The sequence below is a fragment of the Falco punctatus genome (genome assembly GCF_963210335.1).
Source record: "Falco punctatus genome assembly, chromosome: 2".
In the NCBI taxonomy this organism is placed as follows: Eukaryota; Metazoa; Chordata; class Aves; order Falconiformes; family Falconidae; genus Falco; species Falco punctatus.
Window position 1 is genome coordinate 57,330,212 of NC_137581.1, and position 22,425 is coordinate 57,352,636.

Below are 22,425 nucleotides of genomic sequence, written 5' to 3' on the forward strand. Positions count from 1 at the left end.
ATGAGCAAGATTATGAATAACCTTTTCATATAGGCTTCTTAAAAGTCACTGTAAAGCCAGCTCAGATGGATCAGCAAAGACACAAGCAGGGAAACTTAACCCAGGAAAAAAAAAACCAACAGCATTGACGCAAGTCTGGTGTGAGTAAAACCACTTTCACTGTTATGGCATTTTTGCTTAGGGAAACTGTATCAGCAAAAATCAGTGAATACATGTTCATGATTGCTAGTGTAGTAATAATCTAAATCAAAGCCAGTTTCAAAGCAAACCAGATCTTGCTTACTAATAAATAAACCACAGTAGTGTTCATCCTGTCAAGCAGCTTGAAAACCCCGTTTTGCTTGCTTTTATTCGATAGTGGTGTAGTCTATGTCCTAGTGCTTTATTTAAAAAATATGCATAAAGTAAATTCTGTAAAGCTGGGACAGCTCACAGAAATTTTTTATTTCAGTTTTAGGATAAGGTTAGCAGCTAAGAAAACAATTATAATATCCATCATATTAGTCAGCCTCCAGATTGAAACACGAAACTTGGAAAAACAAACAGCACTTCAGTGTGCATCAATTTTAACACTTTTATGCTTGCTTACTTACTTCATTGAAGTGAACATCTTGCATTCCAACATCCTCCATCATTGAAGCTTCTTCATCTATATTAGGTGTGATTACTCTGAAAGCAGTACAACCTTGCCTAAACATCCCTGCCATTGAAAAAGAAAAACAGACAAATTTACTTCTCTGCACCAGGATAAAGTTAGGCCATTTTGTGATGCTGGAAAAGGCAGAAGCAATGTTTAAACATAATTACCACCAAACTGATAAATAAATAAAAAACATATCCATCCTCCCACTGCATGATTAGAATACTAGACCTCACATAACTGTGTAAGTATAAATATGTTTTAAAAAATTAACAGATGTTAATATCTGGACTCTTATCTACCAAAATAAGTAGAGTCTGATTCTTCCTGTTTTATCTTAAATTTGTGTCCAATCTACCCCACCCTGAATCTAAGATCTAATCAAGGTAACTTTTACAGTATTTAATTAAACTGGCATGAAGTCATGCTGGAACTCTGTACAGAAACAGGCCCTGGCATATCAGCTTCCTCAGTCTGAATAACATGAATGGACTGACAGCAACCATACGAAAAAATCAAAAGATGCCAAACCAGGTTATTCAGCTGTACATATATGAAGTCAGTCTATAAACAAGACAAAAACCCCAGCAATCTAACTTCCTTTACTGAAATAAGTACTTGGCAAAAATTGGGTTTAGAACATGAAACCTACCACTTTTACCCATTCTGTTCTGGTCTTTTTTATTATATCAGAATGTGGAATTAAGAAATCAGGATTTTTGGCCAAAACCTGTACTAAGTAAAGCCTCAAGAGCAATCTGTAAATACTACAGAAGCACAACGACTTGCAGATACTTATCTCATAGCGCATTCCTACAAAGATTCTTTCTGCTCAGGTGGCAGCCTGACCTCCGGAGATTTTATTGAATGACCGCCTCAAATCCATGTTTTTGTTTTACTCGCAGAAATATCACAAGTTCAACTCCTTTATATTACTAAGAGGAAATAACTTTGGTATGACAGTAGACAGAAATAGCAGATCACCCGAAGGAATCACAACACAGATGATCACTAGTTAGTTGCTATCAGGCTTCCAAGAGGACACTGTAATTCTGACAAGCAACTTAGTTTCAGATTTGGTCTCAGAGAAGCTTCTGCAATCACTGGAGCAGAAAGGATAGCCCTCACACTACACAAGTATCTGGCAAGAGGCACAAAAGGAACAGAGAAGAGCCATCTTGTAGACCCCGACTTTATTTCATTTTGAACTGTCATGCAAAGGCAAAGCTAAAAAGCTGTGAATATGAATTTGTCTGTCTACAAAAAACCCCACAACAGCTCAACATAATAACGTTGAGTCTTAACAGATTTCTGAAATTTTCCAGCAGATATCTATTTTTCTTATTAAAAGCCATATAAAATTTTAATTTTCTCAAATCCCTGAATAAGAACTCTTCTAATCCTACAGATAGAAGGTAGTTTTCTACCTTATCCCCCGGCTCATCAGAAACGCACTTTTACAGACAGCTGCTAGCACAGAACACCAAGACAGGTGAAGAATTCTGGGCATTATTATCACTGACTCAGCATCTGAAAATTTGAATGCATTTATTTTGCCTTCTCTGGCAATGCCATATTTCCCTATATGCAGCGAGAGATAAATTGCTGAACAAGAATATTCACCAATAAGTTTGCTTTAGAAAGGATCTGACTTCAGCTATTAGCAGCTCTGGTGTAAAACTTAAATTTTTACTTTCTTAAAAATTTTACTTTACCTTCAGCTGAAACGCTGCCTCTTAGGTATGCAAGTATACTCTTAAATGTGTGAGTATGCTATCCATTTAGGTGAGAATTTTTTCCTTGGGGAACACTGAAATGCCTACAACTTCTTCAGCAAAACTAATGCTTTTTCTAAACTATAATGAAAAAATATAAATATTAAAGTAAGATTTCAGAATCATACCTTTTCGTGTGAGATATTCTGCAACCAGTGCTGCTACATGGACATAGCACATTGCTGCCTAAAACAGAAATAGTAACGATCTCATAAATTACAATTATAATGGAACTACTAAAACCAAGATATACGAGAAGAGCCCTAGCTTGAGATAATGTCTTTAGTTTTCCTTTTTGCTGCTTTGCAGGAGATGTCCTATGACCAGTGTAAGAATTCTCCATCTCATTTATGCAAAAGACTATGCAAGAGCACTCGCTCCTCCTTTACCAGAGCATTGAGTAACACTGACAGCAATATACAATGTGAGAGCAACCACGGATCACAAATTACAAGGTAGGAAAACCATGCTATAATAAAAACAGGCAATTCTCTTTTGGGGATGTATTTTAAGTGTTATGTGAAATAAAAGAGCTATTAATTACTCCGCTCAACATTTGATGCTTCTGCTAACCTGTTTTGTCTGCCTTTTGGCTCCAGACTAAGAAAAATGTAGAAAAAAAAAGTAGTGACAAACCATCTGCAAGCAGCAAAAGAAAAAGAGATCCGACCTATGAATAAAATTTGAAAGAATATGGTTGGTGCAGCTTGGAAAACAGAAGAAAGAGGAGGGACAGAGTAATCTTCAAATGCTTGAAATGTTTTATGAAATTGACACTGATCCCTTTTCTCCACAGACAGGACAAAAACAAGATACAAGATTTTTCTTTTAGTAAAAAGGTGTAGGCTTACAGCAAAATGTTATTCTAACTGTAATTATCAATTGAACAATTTACATAGAGGCTGCAGAATCTTAGACAACGGAGGTGAAGGAAAAAGTTTAAGTATCTGTCAGAAGCTTTAATTCATACTTTGTGTGGGGTTGTGCTTGGTGATTTACAGAGGTCCCTATCTAGTTGTACAGCCAAAGACTATGTTTTCAATAAGAAAACACTAAAAACAGACCTAAAAAACCCCACCTTGCGTTCTGAGAAAGCTGAAGTTGTTTCCTTCAAAATAAGGAAAAAAAATCTAACAACAGAGCATCACATACGCCTTCTGTGTTGCTACCATATCAAAGAAAAGAATTCTAGTACTAGATGCCCCATCACTGGAAGTGTTCAAGGCCAGGTTGCTTTGATACTTGTTTAAATGATTCCAAGATTAACTCACATGTTTATGAAACAACTTGATATCATGCAACACTATGTTTTCAGATGGAACAAACTACCAGAGACAGAAAAAATCATTCTGTATGTTGATAAAATATTTAGATCGAGATATATAAAAATGCTCACTCCCAACTCTCCTTTTTGCTAGCAGTAAATACTTTAACAGCACAGTGAAATTAGATAGCTTTCTTTTTTTGAAACAAAAAAATTGGGATTTGTCAATTTTAAGAACATTAGGAGTTTCTATTAAGCAGTCTGGAATACAGTCAAGCTAATTCTATAAAGGCAACTGAAGAGGAATTCAAGGAGTGTCTTTAAGTGTTTTAGCAACTGATAACAAAGATATTTTTAAGTATAAGGTCTGTGTCTTCCATGGCTTGCATTGAGCATTTCTGGATTAGTAGTGTGTCAGCTATGGTAGTTAAACAAACACCTTACATTAGTAATCAGAAATTACACACATTTGGTAGGACAAAAACTTCTCAGTCATTCAAACTAATGAACTAACAATTCAAAATTTATTAAAAATGCTTATTATATTACACACTGACAACTACAATTAGCACCTTGCATTTCAAGAAAGACAAGCTTTAGCTTATCACATAGCTAAAACTAGTTTGATTTTTTTTCTCTTACCTCTGAAAGATCTCCATTTTTAACATGGATCCTTGCCATGCTGTCTAACCATGTCTTCCTTAATTCAGGTGTACTAGCGTAAGATTTTGCCAAACTGTACTGGAGGTCTACAAGCATTTCTGGATCATTCTCATGCTCCTTCATCTGAGCTGTAGCCATCAGTACTGTACGAATCCGTTTTGTTAAATCCTTAACGTCAGAAGGGAATGTAGTGTGCTAAACCATAGAAAAGTGAGGTTAACAACTATCTTTTTCTACTCTTCACATAATAAAAAGTTGACACATGATTGCAAAAGATGCTATGAAAGAGTTTTCAAACATCATTCTACAGTATGAAAGAATAATAGATACAGACCTTTATAATTCTGTCATTATTGGCACAATTATTGATGATTGAAAGAGACTGCTGAAATCTAGTTCCTCCAATTCCAACAACATCAGCAATTAACTGGCTTACTGAAATAATAACCTTGACAGAAACAAATGTCTTGTTAGTGCATATTTCATGAAATACCCTTGAAATGTACCTATGAAACAATTACAAAAGAAAATTTGTTTTTCTTAAATGAAAGATTACTCCCTTAAGTAAAATTGTATTTCATTTTTTTCCCCAGTTACTTGTATAGTAACACTGGCAAGAAAAAATAGGCTTGTGTAAATTTAATGCACACTCATCCTCTGCTCTAAAGACTGACTGCAAGGTGAACTAGTCAGAGGTCATAGAACTAGTAAATTATTACTCCCAGCTTTGTCAGAACACACTGTTTTCTACGTATTTGTTTTATTTTAGACTTTTACATGCTTGCAGCTGCACTTTTCCTTCTTCAGACACAACAGGGTATACTACTTCATCAAAATAACATCTACAAAACAGAACATTTCCTACCAATGAACAAAAACTATTTCCTACGAAACACAGGGCCATCCAATTGTTTCCAAGTATTTCCTTGTACTGAACAATTTTATTGCCATTTTCTTACTCTTAGAATAGTACCAGCCTTGCTTGAACCCAAAATAATTCCTTTTCTTTATCTGACAGGGCTTTGCATACTGGTATGCAACTGTGCACCTACAAATACAATATTTAAAAAATGAAGAATAAAGAAAGTATACTAACTTGCAGATGTGTCCTAACAAAAGACTTCTTCCCTGTGTAATCAAAATTATTTCTCATTAAGAAGTAAAGTAACTGTGAAGCCTCAGTACGAATTGAACTCAGTTTGGAATTACAATACTTCAGAATTTCATAACACAGTGCAGAACACATATCAGCTCTACCTTCATAAAACGTAGATGGAAACTGGGGAAAAAGTAGAAAAGAAAGTAGTTATTTGTTAAAACTAGTTTGAGTTCTTGATAAAACAAGCACGTCAAGAAAAACACAAATATATTAATATTCCCAAACTGGAAAATACAGTTATGTTGGAAGAAGGGTTCGCCGGAGTCAAGAAGACGCTCAATATGAGTTATGCATCTTGCTCAACTTTATTAGTTTCTAACACTACTTATATAGAACCGATACACATGCATATTCGTAAAGCAGAAATATAATTGGTTAGTAGTCTTTAAACACTCGTGGTTCTCACACCCCTAATTATCATGACTAAAATAAGCATTCTATCCATGCAGCTTATTGTGTTGCTGTGCTTCAGCCCTGTAGTTTGTCACTCCCTATTTTCCCATACCAGTCCCTATCTTTCTTGGCCCTGCACCTGCTTTCCCAGCAGCTGTAGCTTGTTACAGCCACGGCCTGTTGGCACAACATAATTACTTGGTCTCAGGATTCAAGAATAGCTCAAGGCTACCTTTCTTGTTAACTTCAGCACAGCAACTTCAGTACAATTCTGATTACAGGCCTATTCTAATACCAGGCCTGTACTGTGCAGATCTTCAGAGATTCTAAGGCCATGCTTCTGCAGCCATTCTTCTACACAGTTATAGTAGTTCAAGACACAAACCAATTTTTACAGCAATTCAAAACACAAATATTCCACACTGTTGGGATTAGATCAGTCCTTATTAATCAATTTTAATTTGGGATTTCAGTTCTTATATTTTTACATAATATATTGTTAACTAAAGAACTAGATGAGTACTTGAAGATCATTTTTAAACTTCTTACCTTAAAAATAAGTGCCCTTAAAGCAATGAAGACATTTTTCAATGCTATTTCAGACTGATTCTTTTGAAGGAAGCAGAGGTATACATCAAATACTTTCTTCATCAGTGGATTATGTCCATGATCAGTCAGTAGTTGATTCTTTAAATCGATAGCAAAAATTTAGGTGTTTTGTACAGTCATACATTTATACTGTTCTAAGAACACACACAGATCACGCAAAAGCCAGAAATCAAAGGAAATACAATCTGCACAGCATTACCAACATGTTTAATAATAAATAATAATCTGAATTTTAATTAGGTATGTATAACATTTCATTAATCTTGCTTCTAGCCAAAGTGTTGGCTTCTGAATAGACCTATAGGACACAACTGTATTTAACAGCTTTGATTAAATTAATTAGTATTAACAGTTCTTCGAGAGGCACACTCAAAGTATTAACACATTTTGCTCACACTGGCTTTAGCAGCTCAGACAGTGGAATTTTCCCATAGCAGTACCTCCTACTACAGTGCTCTCAAAAAACCTCCTCCCAAAACAAACCCTCACCCACTCACCATCTTTCGTTACTGTCCTAGAACTGAAACTGAAAGGGCTCTTAAGGACAAAGATATTAGTTACTTTTCAGAGTTTTATCTGCATTGATATTCCAAAGCTCATTCTGAGGCATGCAATACACAGGGTTGCTCTTGATTTCTGTATCACCAACAGCTCCCTTCCATCCAAACTTTTTTTTTTTTTTAAAATCTGGTCTCCTCCAATTTCTCTAGCAAAAGTAACAACTGTACATCTACTTTTAACAGTTCATATTGCTTCTGGTTTTCTCTGGGGACATTTTCTCCCTTTGTCCACTGAGCATATGCACTAGGTTCCTATGGGACTCTAGGATGAAACAATGAGGTCTCTCTTTTTACAAAACACTAAAATAGGGACTGCTCAACCTTGTCCAGGGAGTCCAGAGCTGAGAGGACCATGTCAGGTATTGCTCCCTCTGACTCCATTGGCCCTTCAACACAATTCTATAGGGCCTTGCACCTTCTGCAGCTCCCCTCCGCGTGCCCCACTCTTCCTTGTCATTACTGTATATAGGCATCTAAACAGTATGCTGCACGGCAGCTCCATCACCATCTCAAGTAAGTTTTAAGGTAATACTAACCCAAATAATCTACTTCAATAATTTTTTTAAAAAGATACTTGAGGCTCAGCAGAGACCTAAGATCTTGTAGCATGCCTTAAGCTCTCTCAAACATGGAAGAGATGTCTAACTACAGATGTCTCCTTTTCTATTCATGGAGACGCAGAAGAAATTCTTCAGGCTAAAGAATTTCAGCATAATCCTAGGCATTTTGGGTGTTTCTCAGTATTAAAAAATTGAAGGAGGCAGTCCTCCATTAGAAGCCATTCTGATAATGTGACCTGCAGACCAGAACTCAGCCTGGTTTTAAGCTGTGTGGATTAATAGATTCAAATGCTTGCAGGAGACCAAAGATCTCCAAATGCTGTCCAGCGAAGCCACAGGCAGGCCATTTTAGAGGCAGCCAGACATAAATAGTTCGACATAAGCCAGTCAAGCCTGTTTGGTCACAAGATGAAGTTTTCTCTCTTGGACCAGTATACAGATCTCTGTAGATGACCCAAAACTAAATACCTAACTAAGTTCTAAAAGATGGTAAGGCTCACTACTTCCAGATTTATAGAAAAATAATGAAATATTGTCTTACAAACCCCTGTCCTTATGAGGAAATTGATATAATATCCTTTCTTCAGATGTCCCAACATCAGAGGTAGGCAGTTCACTAAAACCACCTAGAGTAGTAGGAATTCACACAAGATCATTTAAAATTCTACCAAGAAGCAGACATATCTTGTGACACAGCCTGTAGTGACGGGACAAGGGGCAACAGTTTTATACCGAGGGTAGGTTTGGATTGGACATAAGGAGAAATTTTCTTTACAATGAGGGTGGTGAGACACCGAAAACAGGTTGCCCACGGAAGTTGTAGATGCCCCACCACTGGAAGTTTTCAAGGGCAGGTTGGATGGGGCTTTGAGGCAACCTGATCTGAAGATGTCCCTGCCCATGGCAGGGGTTTGGACTAGGCAACCTTTCAAGGTTCCTTCCAACCAAAACTCTCCTATGATTCTACAATTTTATGTATTTTAGTGCAGTTGATTGAATACAAGCTCCCGATTCTCCTGTTTTGTTTGGATCTTGCAGACTATTCCAGTATACTCTTATCTACTTCCTCAACATAATACATACAGGTAACCTTGAAGAACTATCGTTCCAAGCATGACGGGCAGCTGATAACTAAAAGATTAGTGTTCATTCTTCTTTAAATCTTTAAAACTAGGTATCTTCATTTTCTATTCTGTCATGAAGTCGTGGACAGAACTGGTTCTAAACTCTTAATTAAATTCCTAATAAAAGGACTCATTATAAATAAGCTTATGTTTTCATAACTGAAGACACTAAATCTGAATCTTCAAGCAAGGATCTGGATACATTGCTCTGATTAAGAGAAGCAGCCAGCCAGACCTATCATCTCTCCTTTTTATAGCTTTACCTTTAATGTTTGGAAAAACTAAAAAAAACAAACCCCCCAAAAAAACCCCCAAAAACAGGAGGGGTATGCAAGTGGGCATGCTGTAAAAAGATTCCACAGGAGAGCTACAGTAACTGATACAACTAAAAAGAAGTCTTATTAGTGAAGAAATTTAAATAAAGTTACAGAAAAGGAACACACACAAATTACTGTTAATTAACTGAGACTTAAGCAGCCACCAAATTCAATATATAAGTCTGATAGTGTCCAGCTACGACTTATGGTTTTGCCACAGAATAGCTTTATCGCCCCACATGGTCTTTTTAAAAGAGTTTTACCACTAATATTTGGTAGACATTGAAGTTTCTTTAAATATTTTTAGGAAGTTAGGATGAGGAGGCACTTTTCCCACGGATTACTGCTGATCAGTAAGAAGTCTGTGTCCAATATGTAACTAAGGCAAAGCATTCTGCTGCAAAAGGTTATCAGCTTTTACATGAAGTAATAATGAAATACAGTGCTAGAAATGCTAAAACCACAATGCTATGTTACTAAACTATAAAATATAAATATAATTCTAAAATATTTTTTCTGAAAGATAATTATGGGAGATATTAACACCAAGACAAGAACAAACCTTAAAAGCCATTGTGAATAATGACAGAGTATCCAGAATCGTAAGGCAAACTTCAGTGGCAATATTTGCTTCAAGTAAAGACTGGTGAAGAACATCTGCATCTGAATGGCCATAGCCTACAGAAATTCCAAATGAAGTGTAAGTGCTGGGTATGCTCATTTAAACGGTTCTTATTTCCAAAAGACTTGCTGAAGTAGGAAAAGATTAACAAGCAAAAAGCCTAACAGAAGTTAGTATTCAATACAGAAAAGGAATTCATATGCATTTAAATATTTTTCAGATACGTGCATGTAATTATTCTAACATAATTTGCTCGAGAACATAAAATACATTAAGTATGAATATCAACAACAGAAGCATTAAACAGCAGTTAAAACATAAATGATATTTCATATATGTGTATGTATACAGAGGTATACATATATAAACGTACAGAACTATATATATTTACACATATATTTTTAAAATAAGTACGGCAGGAGGGAGTTACAGCTGAAAATATGTATTGGTAATTTAGCAATGTTATAATGATCTCAAAGTCAATAATAAATCAACCATTATAAAAATACAAAACTCTAAGAGTTGAAGGAATACAATCATGAGAATTCAGCTGCTTATAAGTACAAGTAATTAATTCCGCTCTGTAGCAATATCATGCAATTACTCCATATAATAATCATTATTAATAAAAATATTTCATTGCTTCTAGCTCCATACTGTATTTAAATAATTTTTAAAACGTATCCCACTTCAGCACTGGTTGTAGTATGTTGTTTATGTTTCCTAACATTGATTTTTTAAGAACCAGATTGACAAATGTGCCCTGGTTGCTTTATAAAAGTTTAGCCTGGATCACGTTTATGTGTTAGATTTACAGTCAACTTAGCATCGCTAAATCAATGACAACCATGACAAACATGTTGAGACCAAGAAAAATCAGAAGAAATGACATATTCTTTTATAATGACATCTGGCCACTTCCTTCCACACCTTCTTGATTCCCTGGCTGAACTATGTATGCATACCTATAACCACTATTTTCTTTGGATTTATACATTTTTTTCTGTCAGGAAATATACACCTCTTTCCTATCATCTTTTGCATTCTCTTTGCCTCCACCTCTTCCTACTCCCATGTATTTTCTTTGTGATTTAAATCCAACCACCTCCTTCACCTCTGTAATGATGGAAAGGAACAACTGGCATTTAGAAGCAGTCTTAACACAACAGCTGTTTGCCAAATAGTTTACTTTTACTAAAAGTGTTCTCTTCCTTAAAGAAGTTCAAAGTAAAATCCTTTTTCATAGCAAACACCTTTGGGTGACCAGAAACCCTTAAGTTAGCCTGCAGTTTTGGTAATGTTGAAGATACCAGAGAGGATGACTATTTTGAGAACTGCATTGAGGACAGGGGAATTATTCTTTAAAGTAGTAATTTGTTTGCTCTTCTGGTTCAGAAGAAAGGTACAAGGTTTACTGTAAATATTAAATAAAACCTGTAGTCAACGGAGAGGATTCCAAACAGTTCAAATGCTGTTCTTCACATAAATAATTTAGAAGAAACATATAAACAGGTTGATTACTCCACATTATTACTAGAGACAGAAGTTTTGGGCAGGATGTAAAAAAGGAACACTCAATTTGGTTGAGTTAAAAGACTGTGTTTGCACTGCTTTCTCCATACACATGCCAAAAACTATCCTCGTTTCAATTTGCTATTGTTTTAGAGAAGCTAATATTGTATTCTTCATGTATAACTAACACACCGGATTCTATTTTTCACGCGTAACTTAAAAGGAAACTATGGAACTACAATTACTACATACAATATAGACATCTACCTGGGTATGCCCATGAACATGCGCCCATACCATCACACTACTGCAGAGTAACTGCATTTAAAACCATCTAAGAACACTAAAAATGGGATAATCTCTAACAACTTTGGGTTTGACAATGATCACATACTGCTATTGCAGATCACAGTGTATCTCTAGTATTTCAGTATGTTTGCATGTCACTGTTCTAGTGAGCATCCTCCTCCAGCCCCAACAATAGAAATATAAATTGACATTCTTGGAGTTTGTATTGAGATGCTTTAGACATTCAAACAAAAGGCCTAATTTCTTACATACTTAAGCACAAAACTATACTAAAATTTCTCAGAGATGTGAAATATCACACCATTACTTCAGTACTATTCCTTGCTTAAATGATTAGAAAGGAAGAAATTAAGTTTATCATTTACATTTATAGGCAACTACCTTGCCAAAGAATCATGATTTTAGAAACCAGTAAAGCAACTAATTCCACCAGATACGTCCTTCCTGTCTGCATCCCATACAGGATACGTACAATATTCATCCAAGTTCTGAAAAGTACTTTGGATACAAGATACAGGCAGACTGACAACTAAACAAAACTAAAAGTTAGACCACAACAACACCAAAAACATAAAAACGAATTTCACATTTGACACGGCTTTTACAGCAACATATTTTCACTTTGTAAAACCTTGGTCAATACAAGGTGCAACATCCTGATATTCATTAAACATCCAACATTAAAAAAACTATTATCACTTTATGCCAAGTTAGCTAAACGAGACACCTTCCTTCATGATTTCCTTCAGATGGAAAAGAACAGAAAGTTTCTTTTCACATAAGCATGCATTTATTAAAATCTTTCAGCTCACTGTTTCCTAAAAATCAGTAAACTTTGCCAAGTTTGGGATGCATTAAATTTCTTTGTACAAGGCCCAGAAACAGCCATGTTATTTATTTCCCAGAAAATAGAAAAAAAAATTTAAAAAAAATCAGTGTTTACCTACAAAGTATTTTACCTTACTGAATGTATAGTCACATAGTGTAAAAGCTTTTGTGCATCAAAAAACATCCATGAATTATTAGGATACAGCAGTAGCAGACTGATTACAAGAAAAAAAAGTACCAATTTGCACACCTATATGGTTTTCTGACATTTTTAAAACCAAAAGAACTGCATTTCTTATATTTAAACAGGCATGAGAATACATTTATAAACAGAGGTTTGGTGGGGTTTAATTTTTCTTTTTTCAGTTTTCCTCTAGACTATGTGGTAAGTCTTGTGCAATTATGCTAACTGTTGCTCTATATTACAGATAATGAGCTAAAAGATTTTAAGAGACAGTTAGATATGCTTTGGGAAACAGAAGGATGAACAGAGTGACCAAACAGTTAAATAATTGCTTTACTGCACACAATTCTTTTCAGTATCAGTGTTGAATTTTACTGGATTAGTCAGCCAGTTTCACTGTTTTTTGAAGCTGAAAATTGAAAAATGGTGCTTCAGAATACTTTACATACAGTGTATTTTGCAATTTAAGAGCAGCATGTTTAAAAAGATAGGCCACAAGCAGATTTAGTTTTCAATACAGCAGTCTTATACAAGCTGACTTCAACCTGATTAAATCTTACCATTGTCTACAGAAATTCCAAGAATACTTGATATCTTTCTCACACTGAAAACAGAAAAATCACTTCATTATTGGACGCTTTTTCACTTCCAGACAAACCAAATCATGGGATTCACAATCTTGGTAGAAATTCTAAGAAACTTATTTCTCCTTAGAGGATGTCAAAACATGGAGATATGGTCAGAGCACATATATTTACTTTTAGACCTATCATTTGTAAGACCAAGCGGGGGGGAAGGGGAAATGAAACTTAATAAAGCAAATGGAAAAAATAAGTAATTTTTTTAACTATGTGCAGCACAAAGTTGAGGTGCGTATAATTAAAAAGCATTAAAATACAATTTTAAAATACACTGTGGTTAACCACGCTCCATGTTATGGCATCAGCCAGCATTGATTGTTCTGTTATAGAGCAGGGAACAGATCATTGACTGATTCCAGCTATGCGTTTGACCTAGAACAATAAAAGTCACTGAAATGCACTGGTGTGGCTCTGGGACCTGTCTCTGGTGTTGTGGTACTGGTTGAAGATGACAAATGTTATCATGTCATGAGACTTACTGTGGTTAAAAGTGAGAGAGTTATCCAGGCTGCTCAGCTGCTGCAATCTGGCATGCATCATTCCTGTTCTGTTACGGGAAACAGGCAATGTCTGAGATTTTCGATCATGAACTATGGATCCCAACCCCTCCTGGTTCCTGCAAGATGGGTGAAATGGGATAGAAGCAAAAGTTAGACATGTCAAACTGCAGCAAGACAGGAAGTGTTAGTTAAGCACGAGAAGTTTTACAGAAAGAATTATAATGCAACCTATTTAATGTTTTATTTATAAAACAAAAATAGGTAGCTTAAAAAAAGCACCACAGCAAACTCTTTCTTAAAACCTCAAAGCATGAAAGCAAAAGCACACAAGCAGCTGCTCTTGAAGCACTAAGTTTACTTCAGAGCTTTTGAAAACATATTTGAGAACATAAATATTCTGAAAATATTCAGAACCCAAAACCAAATCCTCTATTTTGATTGTAAAAATTTTAGAAAAAAGTTAGAAGGACACACAGTGGTAAAATTAGAAAGCACACATGCAACAGGAGAGCAGGAATTAACTGAGGTATTATCATGTACATCTTACCCAAGCAGGAAGGGAGAAGAGCCATATGCTTTGTTAAACTTGCAGCAATCAAGTGAAGAAAACAGAAAAGTGATCTGTGTTAGCTATCAGTACAGGCTAACTTCCTATTGTGTACCACCACCAGAGCTGATGAAAAATGAAAACCAGTGCTTGAATTACAGAATACCCTGTTCCCTTTCATTCTCTGTCATTTGTGTATTTTAAGAGTACGTGCATTGACCATGATACGCTTCAGTGTAATGACAAAGTGAAAGACTAAAAAGCTACGCTTACTGGGAAAATCCAGTACCTCTGCAGAACACCAGATGATTTCTATAGCTTAACATTTTTAGTGGTAAAATGCAGTACAGACTACACAATCAGTAAACAAAAAGGAAGAGTGGTAGTCTTCTCTACAAACTAGTTTAACAAATTAGCTTGAAGAATTTTTACAAAAAGCCTGAAAATTACAGACTCTTGTAAATCCAGAGTTCAAAGTACATTTAAACACAAAGGTTAGAATCAAAACCTTAAGGAAGCCAGATGTTTTTTTGGCCTTTTTTTTTTTTTTTTTTTAAAGGTACGTGAACAGAGATGAGATTTCTTTCCAAAAAATCTCCAAGGACAAAGTTTGTTGTTTGCAGAAAGAGATTCACATACCATTAAATCTAAATTAAAAACAAAACCTTTAACATTTTAGTTAGAATGCTTTACCACCCAAAGTCAGCAAAAACTTTCTCACCGAGCTCAAGAGGGCCAGTATCTCAACACCACAAATTATAACAGTATTATCATGCCAACCACAGCATAAGGCCTAAACGAGTTGCTATATCTCACTTCATTAAAAAAATACTTTGCATTAAAAAACCCATTAATGCAAAGATGTTAAAATAATTTAGTACATGTTTTTGACTCCCACAGATTTTCTCCTAAACAGGCTTCAATGGGATCCTACAGGTATCTAACAGTAAGTACTTCAGACTTCAAACTGAGAAACAGCAGCATTGGAATGTTCACTACTCACCTTTCAGTAAAAACACTATATATAAAATTTCTAAAAGATTTCAATGGACATGGTTTTATGGCCAAGTGAATAAACAAAACAAATCATAAAATTTCTCCCCCAAAACCACAATTTCCAGGAAAAAATGCTGTAAAAGATAGCATTTAAGGGGTAGATTTTACAGTAACTGATAATAAACACAAGATGCACAATAACAGATACCAGACTTTCAGACAGGATACAGATTTGATAATATAATAGCCAGTGACTTACTTCAAACTGTTATGTATCATTTCACAATAACTCTTCTACTCATGCAGTTTATTTGTAATAGAGATTCAAGGCTTATTGTACACACTATTAGTGAACAAGACAAGAGTTTGAATTCCACACAGTACCTGGCTATGTATCGTTTTCCCATGTACTGGAACTGATGTAAGCATACTCTGCAGAGAACACATAAGTCAGAGAAGCAACACTTAAAACAATCTCTTCTAGATTTATGTACATCAGAATTATTCAACTATTATTTTTTTAACTTTAAACTCTTTGGTCATAAAACTTCTTTATTTCTCCCACCCTTACAATTCCCTTCCAGTCCCCAAGCCAAGAAAAGGTAAACATGCCTCTTCTGAAATCAGTCACGGATGGTTGTTGTTTTAGGCAAGTCTGGATTAACAACAAAAGGTACATAAGGCTGCCTCCAGAGCACACCTATCCCAATGCTCTGAATCAAAACAGCTAGTGCGAGCCCAACAGTCACACGGCAGAAGGGCCAAACGGCAAAAAAAACCAAAGCACCTTAGAAAACTGTAAACAGTGAGTTCAAATGCTTCATTTTGTATAGATTTTTACTATTTATAAAGGAGAAATGTTTAGAGTTCTTTAAAGTGTAAATTCAAACTGAAAGTCGATTTTCAGGCTTCCTCTTCCATGTGCCAGTTGTGAATGAGGGAGAAGACTGGGAAATAGTCTCTTCAACTCAGCTCCATTTTGTACTCAGGCTTAAGTAGATTAGCCATCTCCAAACTGTGGAGTCAGAATGGTGTTTGCCTCTACCAAACTTTTCACTACATGCAAACTAACTGCAATTCCCCTTTCTGATATCTTCTTGTCTTTTTTAGATTCTTAGTTTTTCTGAAAAAGTTCTTTGCATGGCAAGTACCTACCTACCAGAAACACTGTCTCACTGACGTAATGAGAAACTACCATAATGACCTGTATTAATAAAAATTATCATTGATACGAACGTTTTTTGCATTGGCAAAATACTCCTAGAATTAGAAGAGATGGATTTCATAAACCTTGTTCCTGTTCCAGTTTAAGGAACTGTGGTATCATCCACTGCAAGATGGAAATTTTCTTCTGTATTCTATATACTGCCATCGTGATGTAAATCATCTTTGATAATTAGTAATTTGAGATTACTGATTTGATCACAAACCAATCCTACCCAGCTCTTAAATAAGAAATATCTAATGGCAAAATACTGTTCACCACTGAATCTGTACAGTTTATGCCTCAGGCTTCAGAAAGTCTATTAAGTAGGCTCACTTACTTCGTCAGTTCTGTGTCTGATACAATCAATATCATGCCAGATGTAGTCACATGATGAATTAAAACACTATCTACAATATATTCCTAAAACAGACCTTGAGTAGCGCATTCTACTACACAATTAACAACTGATACTACATTGATTGAGCCTCTACTACAAAGGAAAGCAGTCTAGTGAAACAAGTAAGGCAAGCAGAAAGGCTCCACTTCAAGCCAATAGCACCTTTGCTTTTTATTACTGTATCAAGCAATTCTCATGAACAAATGCGCCAAGTGTGCATAGGGATGGAGTGTAGCCATTGATAACAAATACTGGATTCACCCTGTATCTTTTCCCTTACAGAATGGCAGAAGCCACAAGAGGAATGCTAGGCGGACAGTTCACGTCCCTTTGTATCTGAAGTTAAGCAATGCAATCAATTTTGATATGCAACCACTTAATTTCAGCAGTTCACGTTACAACATGCATTTTAATGCAAACAGGTAACAAGACAGTTGGCTCCTTTCCATGAGCATAGCAATATTCTGAGCACTACTTGCTGTTTAGGAACTTCCTGAGATCACTTCTGTATAGCCTACTTCCAGAATCTATCATGGAATTGGACAGACATGCAATTGTGCACATCAGGTTAAGGACTTCTAAACAGACCAAGATCGTGTTATTTTTTCAAACAAATAAATAAAACCATGTATACAAACTTACATCCACACTCATCTTTTTTAACAGCATAGCAAAATGTGATTTTATGAGAAGCTCAACAAAAATCTTACTCGGTAATCGTGAAAAAGTCCATGAGTTCAGATTTTGTAGCCTTGTTCCAATACGTAAACAAAGCATCTAGGAAAATAAAAAATATTAAAAACAAGACAAAGGCAGCAAACACACAAAAGTATTTAATAGAAAAGTTAACTATGTTGGTTTTAATTTTCAGATAATGAGGATTCAGAGAATATGAAAATGGCTTATGTGGTAAGATAACTTACTATTTAATGTTTTCCTTTAAATTGATTGTACAAATGCACATATTAGTTCTCCAAATGAGTTTCTACAATATGCTTTTAATTAATCCCATATTAAAATATTCCCATACAGTTTCATATTTTAAATAGTAATAATTGTATAGTCAGCAGTGACTACAGTGTTCTAAAAATATAAGACTTCAAAATACTTTGAACTATTAGTCCTATAACCTGCTTCTTTATAGACCGGTCTCAACATTTTTAAAATTCAAATTGATGATTTCTTCTTTTTTAATTTACAATGTTTTACTATGGATAGTTTTTCAGTACAGTTTCGAATTTTCTTTATTTGCACAGATTTCAAAAATGGCTATCTATTTTTTTACAAAGCTTTTAGTTACATAGCCAAGACCGGTCTCTCTTGCCAAAAAACTTCAAAATTAGCTTACAAACTCAAAATTACAAAGATGTGTGGCAAAATTTGTTTGACACTCGTTCTTTTCCAGGATAATTGAGACCAAACAAATCCCCACCATGCTTATGTCAATTTTAACTGGAATTTCCTAGGAATTCTAACTAATTTTTACATATTTCAAAGTGTAAAATAGTGAAAAGATATTAGAGTTTTATTATAATTTTAATTAAAATACGTAAAATAACATTATTATAATTACATGAAAAATCTCATTCGTGATTAATTGGGATAATAAATTAAGAGTTCAAGTAGTACATAAACTTGATTTTTAGAAATTAAAACCAAAACAGGCACAGAAAATACATGAACTACTTTTGATATATGTTTAGCACAAACTGAAAAATTCAGTGTTTTTACAAAAAGGATTTGCCTTCTTTCTTAAATACTGATCAAGGATAGGGGAGTGATTCAGAGCTGTATGATCCTAGTGAAAAATTAAGGTTTGTCATTCATGCAGTGCTTCTATACCTCTGTAACCTTCTCCTAGGTAAAACGACTCTCTCAAAAATTCGGTGGATCATCTCACAAACATCCCAGGAGAATGAAGAAGCACTAAATGTCCCCATTCCAGAAATAGAAATATACATAGCGATCAAACCATTTGTTTCCCTATCATACAGGGTTCTGCAAAGTAAGAGGAATGGACTAGCCCAAGACTCTGCCACTGATCAATAAACTATTATTCACCTCTATTTTCCAAACTGGACTGCAAAATCACACACAAATATTCGCTTTCTTACCAAGTCCTTTAATTAACCTCGTACTTTGAAGGAATAATCACTTAATGCTTACAAGGTTTCAGTCAGAGTTTAATTTGACCAGTCCCACATATTTGTAACATACAGCATAACATGGTACCTATACCTCAAATATTATGCTGATTTTGAAAAAGTATTGAAATCACGGGCATAAATCCAACACATTACTTGGAATTTATGAAAAATATGTGGAATTACTTACCTTCTGACATACTTCTTAAAATATGAAGGAAACACATGAGCAGACTTTTGATCTCTGCTTGGTCAAGTTTGTCATATCGAACTATAGAACTTCCTAAAGTGCTGCTCTGTTGGTTCTGAAAAAAAGACAGACAGACATATATATTGGCCGAAGAGTTCTGAAACTGATATGAACTAAAATGTTTTAAACTGCCTTATTAATTCCTGCAACACAAAAAGGATCCCAGAATAGAGACAAAAATGTTTCATGTAGAGACAGGTCACTAAAACACACACTGCACACATGAAGTATACCAAATTAAGCCTCTTTACCTTTGTTTATTTCCTTCTTTGTATGAATTTTTCCCTCAGAGGGAGGAATAATAGGAAAAGTCACCTAACAGTGATTATTAATCAAGTTAATTACACATAGATACCCACATTGTAGAAATCAGGCATGCCCCTTCTGTTTAGATGAAATACTTTAAAAATAAATGCTGCTATTAGGTGACACATACATGTTCCTTTGCTTTTGAAGAGACTTTATTCTGAACTGTAGACAGATCTGCACCTACAAAATTCTTTCCATTTAAAGATATGAGAACCTCAAGGGAAACATACATGAATGGCAATAATATGCATTTTGGAAGCTTAACTACTGATAAGTAACTTGCCCTTGCCTCAGAAGAAAAAAAAACAACAACCCAAACAAAAGCCAACAAACCCTGAAAACCAAACAAACACACCCCACATCCACACCCCCCCAAGCATAAAAAAAACTTTCTCCCTGCTTCATTTGTTTATGCAAATTCTACACTTGTGGAAAGTTAATCAGCAATTCCTAATACTTAAATCTGTCAAAAAAGAAAAAAAAAACCCAAACCTGATTTTTCAAAATGTGTATCACGAAAAAAAATAAAACTGCGAGAATATATACATCGAACTTTGTACAAAGACTTACTTGTAAAAGAATAATTTCCACACAATCAAATGTTGCAAAATCCTCAGTCTGAGGCTTTTACACATATACTACAAAAATATCTTTTAAAAAAATAAATTATGCCCTTTTTAGTGCCTAATTCTCACTTCCAATATGAGGCCACTTATGTGAATGGAAAAGGAACCGGACATTTAATAAGTTTTCTTTAAGTTCAACAGTCTAGTATGATTGATCTGTGCAACTCTGTGGTTTCTACAAGACAGTTGGATCACCTTGATGCTGTGACCTTTTTAAGGGGACATGCCAGTGTTGGAAGATATCCTGCAGACAGAGAAGTGCCAATACCTCAAGGGCAGAGCAACCCTTCCAGGAACACTCCTCACTGAGAGCAGGAGACATGCCAATCCATGAGGGAACATCTCACAGCATACACATCAATTGACTGGTAAGCGCTTTAACACATTCCATGTAAAAGGAGAGAATTGCTGTCCTAAACCAATCTGTGTAGATCCTGTCACATACTAGACACTGAATAGATGCACAGTGAAACTGAATGTGAAACTATGATTAATACTAGACACAAATTACTGTAATTTAGGAGAAAATGGACACCTATATAAGCCTGATTATTGCAGAGTAAAGACCTCACAAACTATGAAATATCTCTGGTGAACAAGGAGGTTCTACTATACAGCTTTATGGAAACAAATAGGGCGGGGAATTAAGGGCTGGCAAAGCAGAAAAAGAATGAGTTTCCTAGACTTTCAGGTACTGTCCAGAGCACTACGTATTATTTCTCTAAAATAGCTGAACAAGTACATGGATAAAACTAGGATTATAGCTACTCAAAACTTTATTTCAAAATCATGTCAATAACCTATAAATAAGCATGTATTAAAATAGAAACTGGTATACTTTCAGCCAGTTCTGATTCCACAAGTATAGTTCTACAGGTTATTCTATTAGAATGAAAACATGGCTCTTCAATAATGGTATCAAGCAACGAGCAAAAAGTTGAAGATAACGTGCATGGAACAACTGATCTACTAGAAAGAAAGTTTGGAAAGCAACAAATAAGAAGCCAGGATTAAGTATTATTGGGAAAAATACTACCAGCATGCTCAACAAATCCTGTATTACCTAAATTGGCAGACCAGAGCAGAATTTTCAAAGGATGTCGATTCCTTTGAAAACTCTTTTACTTGGTAAGAACACTACACATAAGTAATTAACAACATGACAGCTAAGTAATAGATGACAGCACTGCCATTTAGCAACAGTGTATGTTCAAGATATTCATTTACTTGGTCAACGTCAAAGAAGATTTTTTTAAAAAGTTTATTTATATTAAAGACCCTCAGAGTCAAATTCTGCTGATATTTAAGCTGATTGGATTGTTATGCTTAAATTAAATCATGTACATGAACTATTCCAGGTTTGTCATTTAAAGGTATTTCACATGGTTACATTGCACATATTTGGCTTGATATTCAACTGTTGCAAAGCAGTGGCAAAACTACTGATCACACACTTCACTCAGAAGCTTAACTATACCAAGCACAAAAACCAAATACTTCTTGTAACTGAAGAGAGAAAGCAGCATGCAAAATTTTCTCTGGCAAAGCTGGAATTGTCAGAAGTGAAAAATCCATAGTAACACGGTTTTTCTTTGCAGGGTGAGAATTTTCTTCTTCTTCTCCATTAGGGCGCATAGCATGAGCAGAGTGCCTTCTGAGAAGCTTCTCTCTCTGCCACACGAAGGCATGTCAGAGTCAAGGGGAAAAAGTTAACATGTTGTGACTTGCACAACAAGATCTAAGAAAATGAAATGTGATCAGTATCAACACAAGCTCTAGAAAGACATGACTGAATACCTCATAGCTACTGCAGCCAGAGCTCCTAATTTGTAACAGCTTTAAAAGTGAAATGACTTAGAAAATTCAAACTAATATAAAAGAAATCACCTAAAGAAAGCAGAGCAACTGTTTTTTCAGTATTTAAAAAATGCTATGCATATTGTGTACAGAACAAGATGGAGTGAAGGTGTCTACAAAATCAAGGAACCTGATCTAACTAGAATTCAGTTCTCTCAAGCAAAATTCAGTACACTTCATCTAGTGCCTTTTCCTAGCAAAGGAAACAACAACTGTTTGCTTACGTCTCTACACTGAAAATCTGTTTGTATTTTCTGCAAAACAGCTTAATAAATGCAATGCAAAAAGAGTTCATATGGTACTTACTATGCAAAAGAAAAACTTACATAAAATAACGGCTCTACAGTTATTCTAGAAAGCCCATTCCCAATGGAGATTAGAGAAGTTAACCACTATGAGAATTAAGATGAAACTTTCGGAATACAGGTTGGG

At 35.2% G+C, this 22,425-nt stretch overlaps 1 protein-coding gene across 13 annotated transcripts in view; it reads right to left on the minus strand.

The window, feature by feature from the left end:
* DOCK9 (dedicator of cytokinesis 9) overlaps nt 1-22,425 on the minus strand; it is a 142,948-nt gene that overhangs the window by 16,579 nt on the left and 103,944 nt on the right. For 6 of the 13 annotated variants that reach the window (XM_080376275.1, XM_080376269.1, XM_080376274.1 and 3 more), the window contains exons 35-45: nt 19,142-19,256; nt 17,518-17,584; nt 15,588-15,635; nt 13,640-13,776; nt 9,627-9,742; nt 6,444-6,581; nt 5,439-5,621; nt 4,677-4,790; nt 4,322-4,537; nt 2,544-2,601; nt 594-700 (exon numbers count right to left, since the gene is read on the minus strand). In XM_080376275.1, the coding sequence (XP_080232401.1) occupies nt 594-700; nt 2,544-2,601; nt 4,322-4,537; nt 4,677-4,790; nt 5,439-5,621; nt 6,444-6,581; nt 9,627-9,742; nt 13,640-13,776; nt 15,588-15,635; nt 17,518-17,584; nt 19,142-19,256 (1,299 nt within the window). Of the gene's footprint in view, nt 1-593; nt 701-2,543; nt 2,602-4,321; nt 4,538-4,676; nt 4,791-5,438; nt 5,622-6,443; nt 6,582-9,626; nt 9,743-13,079; nt 13,124-13,639; nt 13,777-15,587; nt 15,636-17,517; nt 17,585-19,141; nt 19,257-21,633; nt 21,808-22,425 lie in introns of those variants that run through there. The other 7 variants (XM_080376273.1, XM_080376271.1, XM_080376272.1 and 4 more) reach the window with 5 other exon arrangements.